The sequence below is a fragment of the Akebia trifoliata genome, chromosome 3, assembly GCF_017979445.1.
Source record: "Akebia trifoliata isolate Shusen 1 chromosome 3, ASM1797944v1, whole genome shotgun sequence".
In the NCBI taxonomy this organism is placed as follows: Eukaryota; Viridiplantae; Streptophyta; class Magnoliopsida; order Ranunculales; family Lardizabalaceae; genus Akebia; species Akebia trifoliata.
In genome coordinates this window covers 35,854,127-35,872,166 of record NC_141377.1, presented here as the reverse complement: position 1 = coordinate 35,872,166, position 18,040 = coordinate 35,854,127, and the positions used below count along the sequence as shown (strand labels likewise).

Genomic DNA, 18,040 nt, shown 5'->3' with positions numbered 1-18,040 from the left:
GGTGCACATGGTTAAGATTGATTTGAATTTTGACAAAATTGGAATTGAATCAAATGTGATCGATTCTACAAATTTAAAATCAAATTAATCTAATTACTTTAATCAATTTTGATTCGACTCGATTCTCGATTCTTATACTTTTAAAATAGATCTATTTTAAAAACGTCGGCTTTTGGAGGCGTTTTTTTTGGGTAGTTTTGTGAAGCGCCACCAACAGAGCAAAAATAGAGGCGATTTTAGTGAGAACGCCTCGCAAGACACGAGATCAGTGACGATTCATAGAAACACCTCAAATGACCAACGAAATTTTTTGATAAAGCGCCTCCAAAGAGACGCAAAGAAGAGGAGATTTTCGCCCAATCGTTGTCTACTTTGGCGCCAATCTCTATCTATTTTTCACGATTTGATTTTTGGGCAAGATTTTCTTGCAGCAACCCTAAAACCCTCGATCTCCCTTTCTTTCTCCTTCAATTCTCACGATTTGGGTATGATTTTTGGGCAAGATTTTCTCACGGCAACCCTAAAACTCTCGATCTCCTTTTCTTCCTCCTTCGATTCTCATGATTTGGTTTCTGGGCGTTATTTTATCGAATCAGTGTTCGATTCTCCTTTCTTCCTATCACACTCTTTGATTTCTCTTTAAATCTTCAAACAAAGTTAAAGATTACAGGTATTTTTCGGATCCTCATTGATTTTTCTCTTGTTTTGTTTCTAGGGTTTTCAGTTTAAATTATGGATTGGGTGTTTTAGTGGTTTGATTATAATATTTGTTTGAGCTAGAGCAAGTGTGCAACTAAAATCCTTCCTTTTGTGTGTGTATGTGTGTGGATTACTCTTTAATGTTCAAATTCAAACACCAATCTATTCATTGGGTGATGTTCTTGCTCTGAATAATTTTGAATGTTTATTTTCTAAGCCATTTGGACCACAATTGATTCATGGTTGTAGGCTATGTTCATCATCCTTTTCCATCCACCAAATTACTTTACATTGCATGTTTTGCACACCTATACCATGTAAAGATTATCCTTTAGTTGCCATTGTTTGGGTATGCATATTCACTAACTTGATATCTCAGAAGTGCATATAGACATTATCGTGAACATCTTCATTCTGTGGCCTGTTTTTGTGCAGATCTAAATTTGTTTGGAAACTTAAAACATTCAGTAAGATGTATTTTTAAAATTTGTAACTAACTAATCTTTTTTTTTTTATAGATTTGTAACTAACTAATCATTGTCAAGTAATAGTTTACCTCTGGTCAATAATACTTGATGACAAGCTAGTCGTTTGAAGCATAATGGAAATTCCTTGTACATATTTTCATGCTTAAAAGTTTATATATATATATATATATATATATATGATCACACCTTAGAGTCTTAGGTGGAATGTGTCAAGTGGCTTGGTTTGTTACCACATGTTCTTGTATGATTGCAACTAGTGTTGTATATGCAAAGCAATTGATAATGAGACAATGAGGGGATGCTGAGTTGGATGAGTGGAAAGCTAAGAAAGATGATTTTATAAATGAATCAATACTGAGCTGGAGGATAGTGTTTGACTGTTTGTAATTTGGTGTTGGAGTAGCTTGTTTGGAGCTTCGTTGTCTTTCTTTTCCTTTCCTTTTATTTGCTTGTTCTTCCTTGTTGTATGGGTTAGTCCACTCAACCCCCCTTAATTCTTTTCCTTTTTAGTAAATTTATTTTTACTGATAAAAAAAAAAAAACCTATGAGTAGCCCCAAGAGGTGACAAACTAAGGGAAGTTGACATTCACAAAGGTCAAGCGTCGTCAATATGGTGGATAGCTTTCCATCTTATTTCATACTTCATCTTTCACCTTGTTTAAAAGGAAACAATTCTCTCTACTAAATGATTTATGGATTTTTTTTTTTTCGTGTATTTTTATAGATCGAAAAACATAAGTGTTCTTTTCTGTCACAAAGATTTTCCAGGGAGACATAGGACTGGGGAGACTGGTTTATTTGATGATCAAGGAACTTTCCCCCTCTTGTGATGAGGTTATTTTGAAATTTACTTCCTTTTTAAAAAAAATTCACTCAATTTTATTCTTTTTTGGAAAAATAAACATTTACTTGTAAACTTTTTGTTGTTGTTGTTGTTGTTAAAGGTTATAATTGTTACAAGTTCATTGATGAAGGATATGAATAGCAAGATCGACGTGTATAGAGCCAATGCTATCCTTGTTCTTTGTAGAATTATTGATGGAACCCTTCTCACCCAAATAGAAAGATACTTGAAGCAAGCAATTGTTGACAAGAATCCTACTGTGCTAGTGCTGCTCTTGTTAGCGGAATTCACTTACTTCAGGTACCATTACCACTTTGTTACTATTTATAATATGTACCATATTACATTTAATGTTGGATTTTTTCCTCATAGAATTTTTCCTTTTTGAATTAGACAAGCCCAGAAATTGTCAAAAGGTGGAGTAATGTACATTGGAAGTTTCGTTTCATTTATTAACATACTTGGTTTTTAATACAGAATTTAAAGCAGCATTTTAAAAGCATTTGAGGTTTATGTCGTAAGGCTCTCCTTTGGATGGGTCTTCCCCATAATGCTCTGAGTGTTATTAAAAAAAAGTGTAAAATCTCATGAGGCATCTTACATCCTTTTTACGAATCTAATCTTATTATTTAATCCATGTTACTTTCGCTTTCATTTAAAAGTTTGTGTGCATAAGGATTACACCCCATACCTCAAGGCTTACACCTCCTGCTTAGGTTATAGAAGTACCTTGCCCCATCCTCCATGTTTAAAAACATTGCTTTGAAGTTGGTCATTGCTTTGGTAATAAAATCAAATGTGTATTCAAGCTTATGAAAATTGCTTGACACCATAATGTGGTTTGCTCGATTTCTTTGTAAGTCAATTGACAATTTTTATTCTTTACTAGTGCCATTCTTCAATCTTTTGAATAAATAATATTTTCTTCAAAAGTTTCTAACAAACCCATTTTATATTTGCACTCCTGCCTTGGGGCCCATACGGTTACATTTCATACCATCCCACTGTATATTGAGCCATTATCAACATGAAGATAATTGTCACCAAAAATTGGTACATTCTTATTTATTTCATTAAATTAATGTTTTAAATGAACAGTCTGGATTCTTCAAATTAAAGACAAGCTAGGTTAAAAAGGTTTGAAATTTTGTGAGGATTGTCTTCAAGACATGGACAATTCACTATACAGTTTGATTATCTAAAATGTCATCTATGGAGGGTTCACACACAAGAGTAGAAATGGGGATTTAAAACAGGGAATATCTGTATCCGAATTCTTTAAATAACAAAAAAAAAATTGAATTAATTTCTTTTAGTGATGGAGATAACAATTTTTTGAAAATAAATAGGGAGCATCTCTACAAAATTCATGGAGAGTCGAAATTCAAAGCTTTTTTGAAATGTGTATTCCTCCAGTTTAGAAGAACATCTCCAACATAATATTACAATAATACTTCTTGACCTGCTCTCTGTGCTTTTTATTTTGATATTGTAGTTTGTATATTTTTCTTTCCCGCAGTTCATTGGGAAAGTTTTATGTGAGAAAAGAGTACCTCATAGCAATAACATCTAATGTTGAATTGTATTAGATAACAAGTTCATGAAATATTTAGACTTGTTAAGATGGTGACTATGTAAATGGATTTTCAACTAGCATATACGACAGAATGACCGATTAGCTTTGAGCAAGCTAGTTATCAGCTTGACAAATGGAACAGTTTGCTCACCTTTGGCTCAATGCCTTCTGATTTGATATACCATTCAGGTACTTTTCCCACCGAAAATAATACGTATAGTTGCATGACCCAGGTCTTATATCCTTATTATGAAGTATAATTAAACAACAATCATGCAGGTATAAATCGGGTTTGAACACTCAAAGAGGGGCCGGTCCTTTCTATGATCATCTTGAGGGTTGTATGCAAAGTAAAGTAGAAATGGTGATTTTAGAAGTTGCGAGAGCAATAACAGAGTTGAGTGATGTGACCAATCAATAACTGATTTGGGCCATCGATGTTCTACAACTCTTTTTGAGTTCATCCAAGCCGGTGCTTCTTTTTGTTGTTGTTTGTACTCTAAACAAAGTTGGTTCTCCTCTTTTTAAATTACAACTAGCTCTTCTTTTGGTATATATTTCTCTTCAATAATCACATTGTGTTACTTATCACAGAAAATTATAATAACTATATGCTACTTATGTAATAAATTTTCTAGTTGTTCTTGTTTTATTCTCTGTTTTCCTTTTTTTTTTTTTTTGTGCAACTTCTACTATTTTTGGCTAACATTATAGCAATACAAGGGCATTGGGCTCTCTAAATGTGTGAGGCGTTATTGTAAGTATGGGAGTACTAAAAGTGCAGGCCACTAGATTTGAATTGATTCTTTTGCTAGGTTGGGAAGTTTAAGTAAGAACTGAATCTGTTGCCAGTGGAATAGAATAATACAAACAAAATAAGTAAATGCTTCTTTTATTAGATAAATAAATTCTTAGATACCATGATACATTGCTGAGCATGGAAATAGGTCTCTGAAAGCATTTGAATCTTGGAGCTAATCAAACCAGTGAGAAAATCTACTTAATAGTTAGGATTGATAGCTAATTTTGGTTCTTCCTTGCTTTTTTTTTTTTTTTTTTGGGTACCTTTTAATCGCGTTTCTTCTGTTGTGGACCTCTGATTATTTATTTCATCTAATTTTTCTGAAGTCTCCTGCAGGTTGCCATGACACATCCCTTGGCAATTACAAATTGCAATATAGATATGGAGAGCTTAATTTCGGATCTGAACAGGAGCATTGCAACACTAGCTATCACTATACTCTCACTACAAAAATTAGGGCTTTTAGAGGCTTTTTTTTGGGCGGTTTGGTGGAAACGTCGAGATAAGGCAATGAAAGGCATTTTGGAGGCGATTTCGTCAGAAACGCCGTGAAGAACAAAGAACATCTTCAACGGAGACTGATTGGAGGCGTTTACACACCGGCGGTTATAGGAAAATGCCTCAAATTTCAGACCAACAGAGACGTTTTTCGAAACCGCCGCTCAAATCAGATCAGTGAGGGCGTTTATTGGAACAACGCCACAAAATCCAGATCAACGGGGCTTTGGGGCGATTCTTTTCAATCTGCCCTCTCTCCCTCTCAAAATCGTGCCCTCTCTCGATCTGTTCAAGTTGAAGTTTCATCAGGTTTTTTTCTTTTTCTTTTTTCCATTTTTTTATTTTCGAGCTCTCAATCTGTTCTAGTGTTAGACCTATCTATCTAATACAGTGATATTTATTTATTATTTCTTCAGATCTGTGCATTTTAACTATTGGTCTCTATCTCTCTCTCTCTCTCTATATATAATCTTTGTTTGTTTTGGTACTCGGGTTCATCAAATTTTGGTTTTTTTTTTTTGTTATCGAAACTTTTATCAGGTGCACTGCAACTAAGAGGAGTCACTTAATAGTTTGGCTATATATACATACATTGATAGCCAAAATGTATTTTTAGCTTTATTAGTTTTCCTTGATAACATTCACTAGTTGGACTAGTGTAAGAAGACCTCCAGTGCATGTTTTGCCTGTAAACTGTTTACTTTTATTTATAATTTTTTTAAACTTGTATAATTTATTTGTAATGAGTATCAATTTATGATTTGAAAACTATAAAAAGGCTAATTGTAGTTGTGGCTTCAATAAGTATGAACAATTTAATGCTCTAGAGTTCCTTAGTCTCATTGTTATACTAACTGATATTCTTTGACTCTTATTATGTGTACAATCAGGGGCGGATTTACAGTGGGGGCAGTAGGGGCAATTGCCCCCACAAGAATTTCTAAAATCCATAGGGAGGTATTAATAAATTAAAATTTTTTTTAACATTCTACTGCTTTGCCCCCACAAAAGTTTTGAAAATTTTTTTATTTGTAATTTGCCCCCACAAAATTTTAACATTCTACTACTTTGTCCCCATAGAAAATCAGAAAATTTTTCTATTTGTAATTTGCCCCCACAAATACAAAATCTTGGCTCCGCCCCTGTGTACAATTCAGAAGTCTACTGATATCGATGTTCTTTCTTATTATATTTTCATAGGTACGAGATCAGATTTATCAATCTAGTTATTATGTTGACGTGGATACCATGGATAGAAAGATCCAGAAAAAAGGTTAATTTTAATCCCTTCATGTTGTACGCCATCCATGAGATCATTGCAAATGACAGATTCTAAGATATGTTTTGGTTGCACATGATTTATGGCTTTATCATTTTATTTTGCCAGAGTGAGCATGGAGATGGGGTGGAGTATGAGAGATGATTGGCTTCAAGTGCACACTAAATCCAAGAAACATATCACATTTGTTTATAATTCATAGAATTGTCTCTTTTTTTATAGTGAAAATATTCATGAATGTGTAATTTATTTTTGATTTCGTAGATGCATGTTTGGTATATTGTAATTTATGTTTGGTAAAATATTCATTTACAGGTTGTGGTATTTTTTTATAAACAAGTAATAAGTGAAATTTGTAGTGCTAATAACAGTTCTTTTTCTTTATATAATTGCGGGTTTTATTTTGGAATGAATATTTTATTAATTTTTTTTACAACATTAGAGGCGGTTTTGAACTGTCTCTAATGTTGTTTTTTTTTTTAAACTAATTTGTTATTAGGGGCGGTTTTCAAATTGCCTCTAAAATATAAAAGTCGCCCTTAAATAACAATATTTAGAGGTGGTTTTAAAACTGCCCTTAAATTATTATTATTAGAGGCGGTTTTCAAATAGCCTCTAAAATATAAGAATCACCCTTAAATCATATTCTTTAGAGGCGGTTTTTAAACAGTCATTAAATTATTATTATTAGAGGTGGTTTTAAAACAGCCTCTAAAAATATAAAAAAGGCCCTTAAATCATTATTTAGAGGCGGTTTTAAAATCGCCCTTAGTCGGCCACTAAAAGGAATCAGCGACGCCACTGTAGTAGGCGGTTTGACTAAACCGCCCTTAAATATATTGGAGGCGGTTTAGTCGAAATTGGAGGCAGTTTAAAACCGCCTCTAAATACCTCATATTTTGTAGTAAGAAAAACTAGTATTTTTCTTTCAGCAGAGGAATCCTTTGTATCAGATCATAAATAATACCTATTTTTACAATAAAAATGATTTTATGATTAAATTTTGATTGAAATCTGTATAAATTGAAAATTAGAAAAAGTTCAATTAGACTTTAAAAAAATTACAATTTTAAAATTGATATTTTAGATGGATTAGTGAGGAAACTAATCCATAAAAGGTAGATTAATGAATCCAAGTCTAAGTTCGTATAATATATTTTATCTAACAAACACGGCATAAAGATTCTTGTAAAAAAATAAGGAATCAAATTCTTTGAAAAAGTTTTTCCGTAAATGGGTTGATCCATTTGAGAGTTGAGAAAGAGTTTTGTGTACATTTTTTATGAGTTTTTGTTAGAAAAACTAGAAGAGATAAAGTTGAAGACTTTAATGAGTTACCTCTTCCTAACATACTAACATATATATGTATTATAATAGATACTTTTGATTAGTTCGGTTCTATTATATCCCTAATCCGGAATCGAACCAAATCAATCGGATTTTTTTATATACAATCCATATCCGAACCAAATCATGCTCAATCCGAACCAATCCAATCCAAAAGACTTCGGATTGGTTCAGTTGTCGAATTTACCCAATCCAATGTGCACCCCTAGTCAGTACTGATATATAATGTCAACCATACACATAGTTATGTAATTAAAGAGGGTACTTTTGTAAATTAGGAATGTTATTCAAGACGTCGGTAAGTGTGATTGGTGGATCCTAGATTTCTGTGAGCAAAATTTTTTTAATGATTGTCAACCGTTCATGGTGTATCTATTATTTTAGGAAAATGCTGAAATGAAATAAAGTATTTACTGCGATTCTCACAAATCTAACATGGAATGTGCACATAACCATAGATGTGTTTTCTCACGATACGAGTAAAAATCATTTACGGTTATGTATGCATGTCCATGTTAGAATTGTGAGAATCACAGTAAATCCTATGTCACCCCAGCAAGACTCATCATTTTACTAAAAATAGAAATCCCAATAACTAACAAATAAAATCAGGTGATCCAAAAATGGATGATAAGGGCGTAGAGCACATGCTCCACCGTTCTATCCTCTGCGCATGTCATCATCACTTTCTAAATGTAGATATCCAAAAATGTCAACAGTAAAGGGTAGTTTTGTAATCACGGAGGATATTTTTGTAAATTAAGAATGCTATTCAATACGTGGGTATATGTGATTGGTGGATCCCAGAATTCTTTGAGCAATTTTTTTTTCATGACTGTTCACCGTGCATGCCATATCTATTATTTTACTAAAAATTGAAATCCCAATAACTAACTACCATCACCATCTCTTTCTAAATATATAAATCAATGCTTAAATGTGGTCCAAAATCATGATTGGATAAGAAAAAAAAAGGTGAAAAAAGTAGAAGCAAAGGAGCCTATCGTGATTTTAATAATTCATTAAAAATATAAAAGATAATTTTATATTTTAAAATAATTATGGTGTGAAATAATTTAGATCTAACATTGTTAGACAATATATCATCATTTAGCAATTTATACTCAAATCATTATTGTGATGACGAATACTTTTATATATTTCTAAAATGTAAATAAGTTGTGAAGGGATAATGGTGTTAAATATATTATCCTTTTATAATTAATGATTTCTATCATTGATGGTGGATAGCTGTGAAAAAAAAAATTTCTCACAAAAATTTGGGATCCACCAATTACATGTACCCATGTGTATTGAATAGCATTCATAATTTACAAAAATACCCTCCTTAATTATAAAACTACCCTTCTTAACATTATGAATCCTGTAGATGCTGTCACCACCAATCAATCCTCTGTGCATACCATAATCATATATAACTTTCTAAATATATAAATCTATACCTAGTAGATATGGTCCTAAAATAATGGATGATAGGGTACGTAGAGCAGACATTGTCTCCATCGTTCAGTCCTCTGCGCATGCCATCACCCTCACCCTTTTTCATACCAGTTTATCGGCGACTCTTATGTATAAGGGAACAAAATATGTATTTACAAATGGTGAATAGTAATAATTGAGAGAGAGAGAGAGAGATACAGACACTTCAAAATTTCTCTTCCCCTCTATATTTGAAGGCGTGAATAGTTATATAAAGGGGGCAACTTAAAAACTGAAGACTTGTTGGAATTAGATTTGGAGATTTTCATCTCTATATTTATGATTTTGAAGACTGGTGGGAGATGCTATAAAATACTTTGGAAATAATTGTTCGAGGGTGTTTTTGTTAGAAAAAATATTCTTTAAGTGCATTTAAGTAGTAAAATAGATTTTTCTTGCAGAATCATCAATTGATTTGTTCTCTGTTGACGATTCTTTTAACTTGAAGGATTTTGTGGACATCCTTGTCTTTTGAGATATAGTAGATATTTGAAATATTAGTAATCTTAACGGAGGGATTTTGAATTTGGCACGTACTGAAAACTTCTCTAAGAGTGATGGGGATGAAGTTTCTTCCTATCCTCACCAAAATTCACATGGTACTCCATCAATCATATACATGAATCTTGTCATGTTAGCATTACATACTTCCAATAAGTTGGTTGATTCGTCAATAATTGACCCGAAGTCGTGTGGGATGCTTATTTTTTCATAGTTTATTCATATAGTTTGAGGTTAAGTTTTGAACTCAAGACTTGTTATTTCTTACAAAGAGTAGAAATTTTCTTATTTATGAAATATAAATTAAAAAGCATTTTTTTCCTTTTTTTTTTTTATAAGAGTTGAAAATGAAAATCAATTTCCTTAAGAAGTTAGTAACTTATTAAGGAAATGATTGCATCCACAAGCGGCATAGATGATAAAATTTTACGAACTTTAGAAAAGAGTCGTTAAAATAAATAAATAAAATTCATTAAATTTTAATTTTAAACTTGCAAATATGCTTGCTATCCATTTCCAAAACCTTGGATCAGGGTCAATTTTATTATTTTATTTTATTTTTGAAAATTTGTTTAAAAATCTGATTTATATAACCTGAAATATAGAAGGCTGTGGTTTTATTTTGAGGTTAAGAGGAAGAAAAAAAAAAGACAGAAATAAATGCAATTTATGTGATAAAAAACAAAAAGTAAGAGGGAAGAAACCAAAAGTGGGTTGGTAATGTATAAATTAGGATCACTACTAGGGGTGCACATGGTTCAGATTGATTTGAATTTTGGTAAAATTAGAATTGAACCAAATATGATTGATTCTATAAATTTAAAATCGAACCATTCTAATTACCTTATAGAACCGAACCAATCCAAACCAACCTTGATTCGGATCGATTCTCGATTCTCGTACTTTCAAAATAGAAGAACTAGTACTTTTCTTTCAAAAGAGGAACCTTTTGTATCATATCATAAATAATACCTATTTTTAAAATAAAAATGATTTTATGATTAAATTTTGATTGAAATCTGTATAAATTGAAAATTAGAGGAAGTTCAATTAGACTTTAAAAAAAATTACAATTTTAAAATTGGTATTTTAGATGGATTAGTGAGGAAACTAATCCATAAAAGGTAGATTAACGAATCCAATTCTAGGTTCGTATAATATATTTTATCTAACAAACACGACATAAAGGTTCTCGTAAAAAAATAAGGAATTAAATTCTTTGAAAAAACTTTTCCATAAATGAGTTGATCCATTTGAGAGTTGAGAGAGAGATTTGTGAATATTTTTATGAGTTTTTGTTAGAAAAAAATAGAGGAGATAAAGTTGAAGACTTTAATGAGTTACCTCTTCCTAACATACTAACATATATATATATATATATATATATATATATATATATATATGTATTACAATAGATACTTTGGATTAGTTCGGTTATATTATATCCCTAATTTGAAATCGAATCAAATCAATCGGATTTTTTTATATACAATCTATATCCGAACCAAACCATGCTCAATCCGAACCAATCCAATCCAAAAGACTTCGGATTGATTCAGTTGTCGAATTTACCCAATCCAATGTGCACCCCTAGTCAGTACTGATATATAATGTCAACCATACACATAGTTATGTAATTCAAGAGGGTACTTTTATAAATTAGAAATGTTATTCAAGACATCGGTAAATGTGATTGTGTGGATCCTAGATTTCTTATCCGATCCCTTGACAACCCTGGGACCATAAGTAGAAAGCGACGCAGATGTTGGACACGTTTCCCACTGCAGCATATTCTTCACATAGTTTTTCTAAGATGTAACCTCATACAAATAATAATGAATATTATCCCTCTCCTTTACAACAACAACTGGACAAATTATTTATCAAATCTTCGGTGGCCCACACTCCAACGAATTGATTGGGAGATAGATCGTGTACGTTGCTTTTTAATAAATTACATAAGATAACGAAAAACACGTGATACTTTTCTCTGACCTTTAGTTTGATATATTAAAGAGTGACATGTGAAACATACTTGGTGGAAGGTACGGTGTTTCATTAAAAAACAAAATATATTATGAAGGTGGTTGGTGGGGATTGTTTTAAATAAAATAAAATAATGGTAATATGAAGTGTGGGCCATGGTGGGACAATGAGAGTACAGTCTTTGTGAGGTCTATAAATTTTTTTCCTTTTTTGGGGGGGTTTGAGATTTGATGTTCGTTCAAATTAATGATGTTTATATATTTTTAGAGACGTAAGATATGTTTCCTTCATCTTCTCCTCAAAACCATCTGGTCCATTTGGTTTCCTAATAACCCATATAAATTGATGACCAGAAGCTTCTAGACCATAAGCGATCTCATGAAGCTGTGCCCTACCAAATCCTGTCATACTCCCGAAGGAAACGTAAAGAACCGAGTTTGGTTTCTTGGAATCGAGCCAACTCAGACAACTAAGTTCACTGTCACCACTCCTCTTAGCTTTATCAGAAGTATCTCCATTGCAGAGAGACACCGGGCCTAAAGCCCATACTTTACTATTCACAACCTTCTTGAAGTGATCGATGTAATCTGGTTCAAACTCGTAGAAACTGTTTCCCACACAACCAAAACTACCAGGAATCGATTCACGGATGTGTTTCATGAGATCCCCATAACGAGTTTGAATCTTGAGATGTTCAGGGATTTGAGATTTAGTCGTCTTGATCTCGTGAGGAAAACCAACAAGAACAAAAGAAAAAAAAAATAGCAAATTTGTCAATCGAATGGGGCTCGACAAAATGAACTCTATTGATTGAACAAAGAAGAAACACCCCTAAAATGCTAGCATTGCTAATATTGATTAATACTAGAATGATGGTTGAAGCTTGAGTTTGATTTTCAATGTTGCTGTTAGTGAACTAGGTTTCATAAGTTCTTCTTTATAGCTTCCTTTTTGTTATTGTTGTTTTTTTTTTTTTTTGTTTGTTTGTTGATAAGTAGCAATATATTCATATCAAAAAAATAATATTAGGCCAGTCGAGCTGACCAACCTAGCAAGACCTTACAAACAGACGCTACTCACAAGAAGTACAAAGTATCCCATCCCAGTTATAGATAAAATCCTCGAAGAAGATCCTCCTAAATTCTCTAAAAACTTTGGACCAACAAAATAAAAGGCCTAAAATGAAAATAATCGTTTCTGTGCCATCTTTTTGATTCCCCTCAAAGATACGACCATTTCTCTCCCGCCACACCCCCAACATATTGTGAATGGTGTAATACTCCAAAGTAACCTCTTCATACCACCAAACGAACATCCACTCAATGTCTAACTCGTGAAAAGGTCCTTTATTGTTTTGGGCAAGCAAGTTAATATACCAAATAACTTAAGGAAATGTGCCCAAATTTCATATGTGAATTTGCAATGAAGAAGTAGGTGATCCGAAGATTTCCCATTGTCCATACATAGAATGCAACAGTTTGTCCCATACCACCTACGCTTCATCAAAAAATTCGTCGTTTGGAACCTTCCTAAAGAAGCTGTCCATGTGAAGAAGGCAACTCTACTTGGTACCTTCGGGCCCCAAATTAATGCATATGGGAAGGAGATATCACCATCATCATTACACAAGGAATGGTAAAAAGAACGTAACAAGAACCTACCATCCTTTCTTGCCATCCACACTCTCTCATCCTCCCGACCCTTGCGGAGCTCAAAGCACAAAACAACATTAATTACTCTACCAACCTCTGCCAATTCCAAGTCGTCAAGACCCCTTATGAAACCAAAGTCCCAAGCCCATTCGTTGCTTACCAATCTTTGGAAAGCTATGATAAGAAACCTTTTTTTCGCGGATATGGAATACAAAGAAGGAAATAACTCTATAAGGGGGCTAATTATTACACCAAAGATCCTCCCAAAATCTTACTTTGTTCCCTTGACCCACTTTGAATTTAAGCCTCGACTTGAATAGAGAAATGGTCTTCATAATACCTTTTCACATCCCACAACCATACGGGTGTCTAGCTGTGCCGCTCTCCCACCTTGTTCGCTTAGCCTCATATTTTCCTTTCATTCACTTGTCTCCACAAGTTATTGCCATCAGACCCAAACTTCTATAATCACTTCCCCTTCAACGCTAGATTTATTGTTCCGAGTCTTCTAATTTTGAGGCTACCCTTTTTCTTATCTGAGCAAACTTGTTTCCAATTAACTAAATGATGCTTTCTACCCTCACCTTTGTCATGCCATAAGAAATTACGAAACAACTTATCCAGCCTTAGCTCCACACTACGGGGCAAAGTCAGCACATATAGAAAATAGACTGGGATACTAGATATGACACTTTTAATCAAAGTTTGAGTAAAGATCATGGTGCTATTTTCTTACTTTCTACTTTTGTTAGTTTCAGTATCTCTCTCCAAGAACATATAAAATATAACACGTGGGACTGTTCTACGTGGATTGCAGAGATGCAAGACGGTGCTAACAACTTAAGCTATTCTTCTCATTGAAGATTGGTGCTATTCTTTTCTTCTCTCTTTTTCTTTTTTTTTTTAAACAAAATTCTTTATTCTAATAATCCATAAATTATAACACCTAAAGCTCATATATTGGCATGTCACCCATTACAGATTATTTGCATTCAATACCTAGTACCCTTTGGCTTGCTCATAAACTTATTTGTCCATTAACATAGTGTCAGGAATTTTTTTGCAATATAGACATGAATAATGTAGCATTTGAATCATCATAAGGTCTACTCGCCATTTAGAATCTTTTTGTGGGGTCTGTGGAACTTGTATTCTTCTGAGTGCAACTTGAGTGCCATGAAAAGTGGTCATCAGGAAGTAGTTAATGTGGACATGACATACTTGATGCCGTATACTTCATTCCACCATGAATCATTTTTTGAATTTTAGGTAAAAATGGTGCGGATTACAGAAGGAATGGTTAGTACTTTTTTTGTTTGATATAGAAAGCGGTGCCTTCCACCTCAAATTTGTTTGTTTCCTAGGAATTTTGTTTCAGATTTATTAAATCTCTTGTGGAGTGGTCCTTCTCTTGGTCGTTCTATTCATCCTATTAGTTGGGGAAACATTTGTAAATCCTTTGATAAGGGAGGCATTGGCATTCGACGACTTAGGGATATCAATAAAATTGGCAGGGCTAAATTATTTTGGCGTTTGTTGGAAAATAATTCTCTTTGGGCGGAATGGATGAGAGCAAGATATGTGGGTGAGGCTGATGTTTGGGGATGCCAACCTCCAAATAGTGCTTCTTGGGCATGGAGAGGTATTTTGAAGGAAAGAGAATTTGTGAGGAAGCATGTTCGATTCTTGCTTGGGGATGGTGAAGGCACTAAAATATGGAGAGACCCTTGGCTACAGGAAGGGAGTATTATTTCTAGATTTGGAAACCGAATTATTAATCAATTCGATAGCCATAAGAATGCAATGATTCGAGATTTCATTGTGGAGAATAGATGGGTGTTTCCTAGACCATATAATGATCGTATGGAAGAAATTATGAATATTATTTCAGCTATACGAGTTCCTAAGATGTTGTTAAAAGATAGAGTAATCTGGAGACTTACATCAAATGGTCTATTTACTACGAAATCAGCTTATGATGTGTTAGAAGAAGGTCAGGAATCAGTGGGATGGAGGAAGATCATTTGGAGTAAGAAGGGAATTCCAAGGTTTTCCTTTATTGCTTGGTTAGCGATTCAAAGGAAATTATTGACTGTGGAAAATATTAACAAAAGGGGATTTAAATGGATTTCAAGGTGTGTCTTGTGCTGTAATAATCAAGAGATGAATGATCATATTTTCTTTGAATGTCCTTACACCAAATGGATTTGGAATAAATGTTTGCAAAAGTTTGGAATTACAAGAGTTGGAATGGGTACAATTGAAGAGGAAATGCAGGTACTCAAAAGCGTCCAATTCCAGGAAAAACAGGTTTCTCAGATGTTGTATGTAATGTTCTGTGCAGTTATTTATCTTTGTTGGAAAGAGAGAAATCAACGGCTATTTGCTGAACTATCTGTTCGAAAGGAAGTGATTCTAAAAAAAGTAGATGAGGTAGTGAGGCATCGGTTTGATGGGATGATCGTTGTGAACATTAATACAGAGGTGACGTTGCAAGTGTTGAAGAACTGGTCATGTGGATTTTCATTGATTCCAAGATTAATTCAAAATCTAACGTGGATACCTCCAGTGACTAATGTGCTGAAAATTAATACAGATGGGTCGTTATCAATACAAGGTGCTGGTTTTGGCTTCATTGGAAGAGATACAGAGGGGGTAATCCAATTCATTGGCTGGAGTAATAGTGAGGAAGAGGATATCATCCAGATCGAACTTCAAGCAATATTGGAAGCGATGCAGTTTGCACGAATGAGGGAGTTCAAACGGGTTCTGATCTCATCAGATTCGATGTATTCTATCAAGTGCATAAAGGGAGAGTTTAGTCCGTCATGGAAGTATGTAGAGACGCTAATGGAAATCACAAATCAAGGCCGAGAGTTTGACGAATGTGATTTTGAATTCCAATGGAGAGAAGCAAACAGGGCAGCGGATTATCTAGCTAAATTGGGGGTTGTTTCGAATGGTTTTTTTATAATTCAGGATATTTCCAATATTCCTCAAGATCTTATAAGAATTGTAGAAGAAGATTCATCTTGTATTTACACTCGTTAGAAGTGTTTCTTTTTAGGGAGGGGTCCCTTAAAACCCAGCTTATCAATCAAAAAAAAAAAAATCTCTTTTCATCTTCATATCTGTAGCCAGGGAAGCAAGTTTATTTAGTATTCAAGACTGAACTCTTTGGAATGGCCTTGAAGGAGGCAAGTTTTTTTTTGTTTTTGTTTTGTTGTTGTTGAATGATTTTCACATTGTGCTCTACTAAAAAATATAGAAAAGCCAAATCTCAACAAAACTGAAATAGTGAAGTAAATTAGCAGGCCATTGGATGAGTTTGAGATCATGTTGTCAAGAGATGAATCTTTGATGTGTTAGTAGTTGATCCAATGATGGGTGCAGTGGAGGTAGATTGGAGAGACCTTCCATACTTGAGATGATTTCCTAATGAGAGCATGGAGATGAATATCCAGAACATGAATGTGCAGCAAAAGTAGTAATGGAAGCTTATAAATTTTTATCTTAAACAAAAAAATTTCTAATGATTTGTTATCTTTTAAACTAGTAAGAGCATGTAAAGGGTTTTTTCTTTTTACAAAATTTAACAAAATACGTTTTAACATCATTTAGATTAATTGTAAATGTATTTGCTTTCCAAGATGGGATATCCAAGCATAAAATCTTAGTTGATAGCACTAATTGTTCTATCAATTTCAAAATCTATTAAAATTTTATTTTATTTTTTTTCCCATTATTTTGAAATCTGAAATGGTTAAAATCGTCCCAAGTCGTATCACTTTTGTTTTTATGACTCTCTCATTGACGGATTAAGGCCATTTCATCCTGGCATATTTGTAATGGTTGTTAGCGATTCCAAATACCAAAATTTGAAACGGCTTCCAACCGTTTGAATTCCTTTGGGAAGCCTAAATTGGAAGCGGGTTTTGAAATTGTTTTTACACTAGCTTAAGAACGGCTTAAAACCGTTCTTAATATCCATTTTTTTTAATTATTTTGCAGCTTGTTAATATATTGCAAGGACAATTTAGTCTTTTGGGTTTGAGTATTGCACAGTTATGGTGACTATCAATTCCAAGTGCTGATATCTCTGTCTCTTAAGGGTGATACTAACGTTGTATTTGTTTTCAATCAGTAGTTTCCCAACTTATGCTTTTGGGAACTTTAAAACTTCCCCCCAAGTTGGATGTCAAATTGCTAGAAGTGGAAGCAAGGGGAGCTACCAAGGTTGGTCCCAATTCCCTTCTAAGAGACATTCCTATTAAAGGAGTAGTTATTAAAGTGATTCAAGATACACCAAATTGTAATGGTGTTGTAGTTACGATGGCTATGTGGTTATGCTAACCGAATTTATGTAACCATTATCTATTTATAGAATCGTCACCAAAGATCAATATGGTATCAGAGCAGGTCTTTCTCTCCTCCACGTCACCTAATTCATATCTCCACGTGTTTTGACCTAGTCTGGCCCACACGTGTGGGGGTGTGTTGAGTTTAATTCCACATCGGTCACTTATTGCTTTGTTTATCTCCTTATCGTAGAAATACTGAATTTATTGAGATTTCTTGGATGAAGCTTACAAAAGCCCCGATAGAATATTTATAGACATTACATCAACAAAGATATATGAAAATTACCTAATATAAATATTTTAGAATATCCCAATTGATATATTCTAAATATCAATATATATTGTAGAATATCCTTCATCGCAATCTTCTATTTGTGATGAGATATACTAACAATGATACAATGTATCTCATGCATCTTAATATAATGCATCTTATTCTCTAACATCCTCCCATAATTACGTGGTCCTTTAAAAAAGGAATATGCAATTGGTTTTGTTGAATAATT

At 33.4% G+C, this 18,040-nt stretch overlaps 2 protein-coding genes across 9 annotated transcripts; one reads left to right on the top strand and one right to left on the bottom strand.

Annotated features, from left to right (window-relative positions):
- Positions 1 to 96: 96 nt before the first annotated feature.
- Positions 97 to 6,504, top strand: LOC147406630 (coatomer subunit gamma-like). Of its 8 annotated transcripts, XM_086434762.1 has the most exons (8): positions 99 to 670; positions 1,948 to 2,022; positions 2,133 to 2,332; positions 3,687 to 3,797; positions 3,888 to 4,116; positions 4,747 to 5,217; positions 6,109 to 6,181; positions 6,296 to 6,504. In XM_086434762.1, exons 2-4 carry the CDS (start codon positions 1,990 to 1,992, stop codon positions 3,709 to 3,711), a joined length of 258 nt encoding a protein of 85 aa, XP_086290888.1. In that variant the 5' UTR covers positions 99 to 670; positions 1,948 to 1,989; the 3' UTR covers positions 3,712 to 3,797; positions 3,888 to 4,116; positions 4,747 to 5,217; positions 6,109 to 6,181; positions 6,296 to 6,504. The 8 variants fall into 8 exon arrangements, 7 of the variants coding, with proteins under 7 accessions (XP_086290887.1, XP_086290886.1, XP_086290888.1 ...); XM_086434761.1 differs by lacking the exon at positions 3,687 to 3,797 and having other exon boundaries at positions 97 to 670; positions 4,737 to 5,217; XM_086434760.1 differs by lacking the exon at positions 3,687 to 3,797 and having other exon boundaries at positions 98 to 670.
- A 5,260-nt stretch (positions 6,505 to 11,764) lies between these two features.
- LOC147406629 (scopoletin glucosyltransferase-like) lies at positions 11,765 to 12,181 on the bottom strand. Its single transcript, XM_086432553.1, has one exon. It carries the CDS (start codon positions 12,179 to 12,181, stop codon positions 11,765 to 11,767), a length of 417 nt encoding a protein of 138 aa, XP_086288679.1.
- Between the last annotated feature and the right edge of the window lie 5,859 nt (positions 12,182 to 18,040).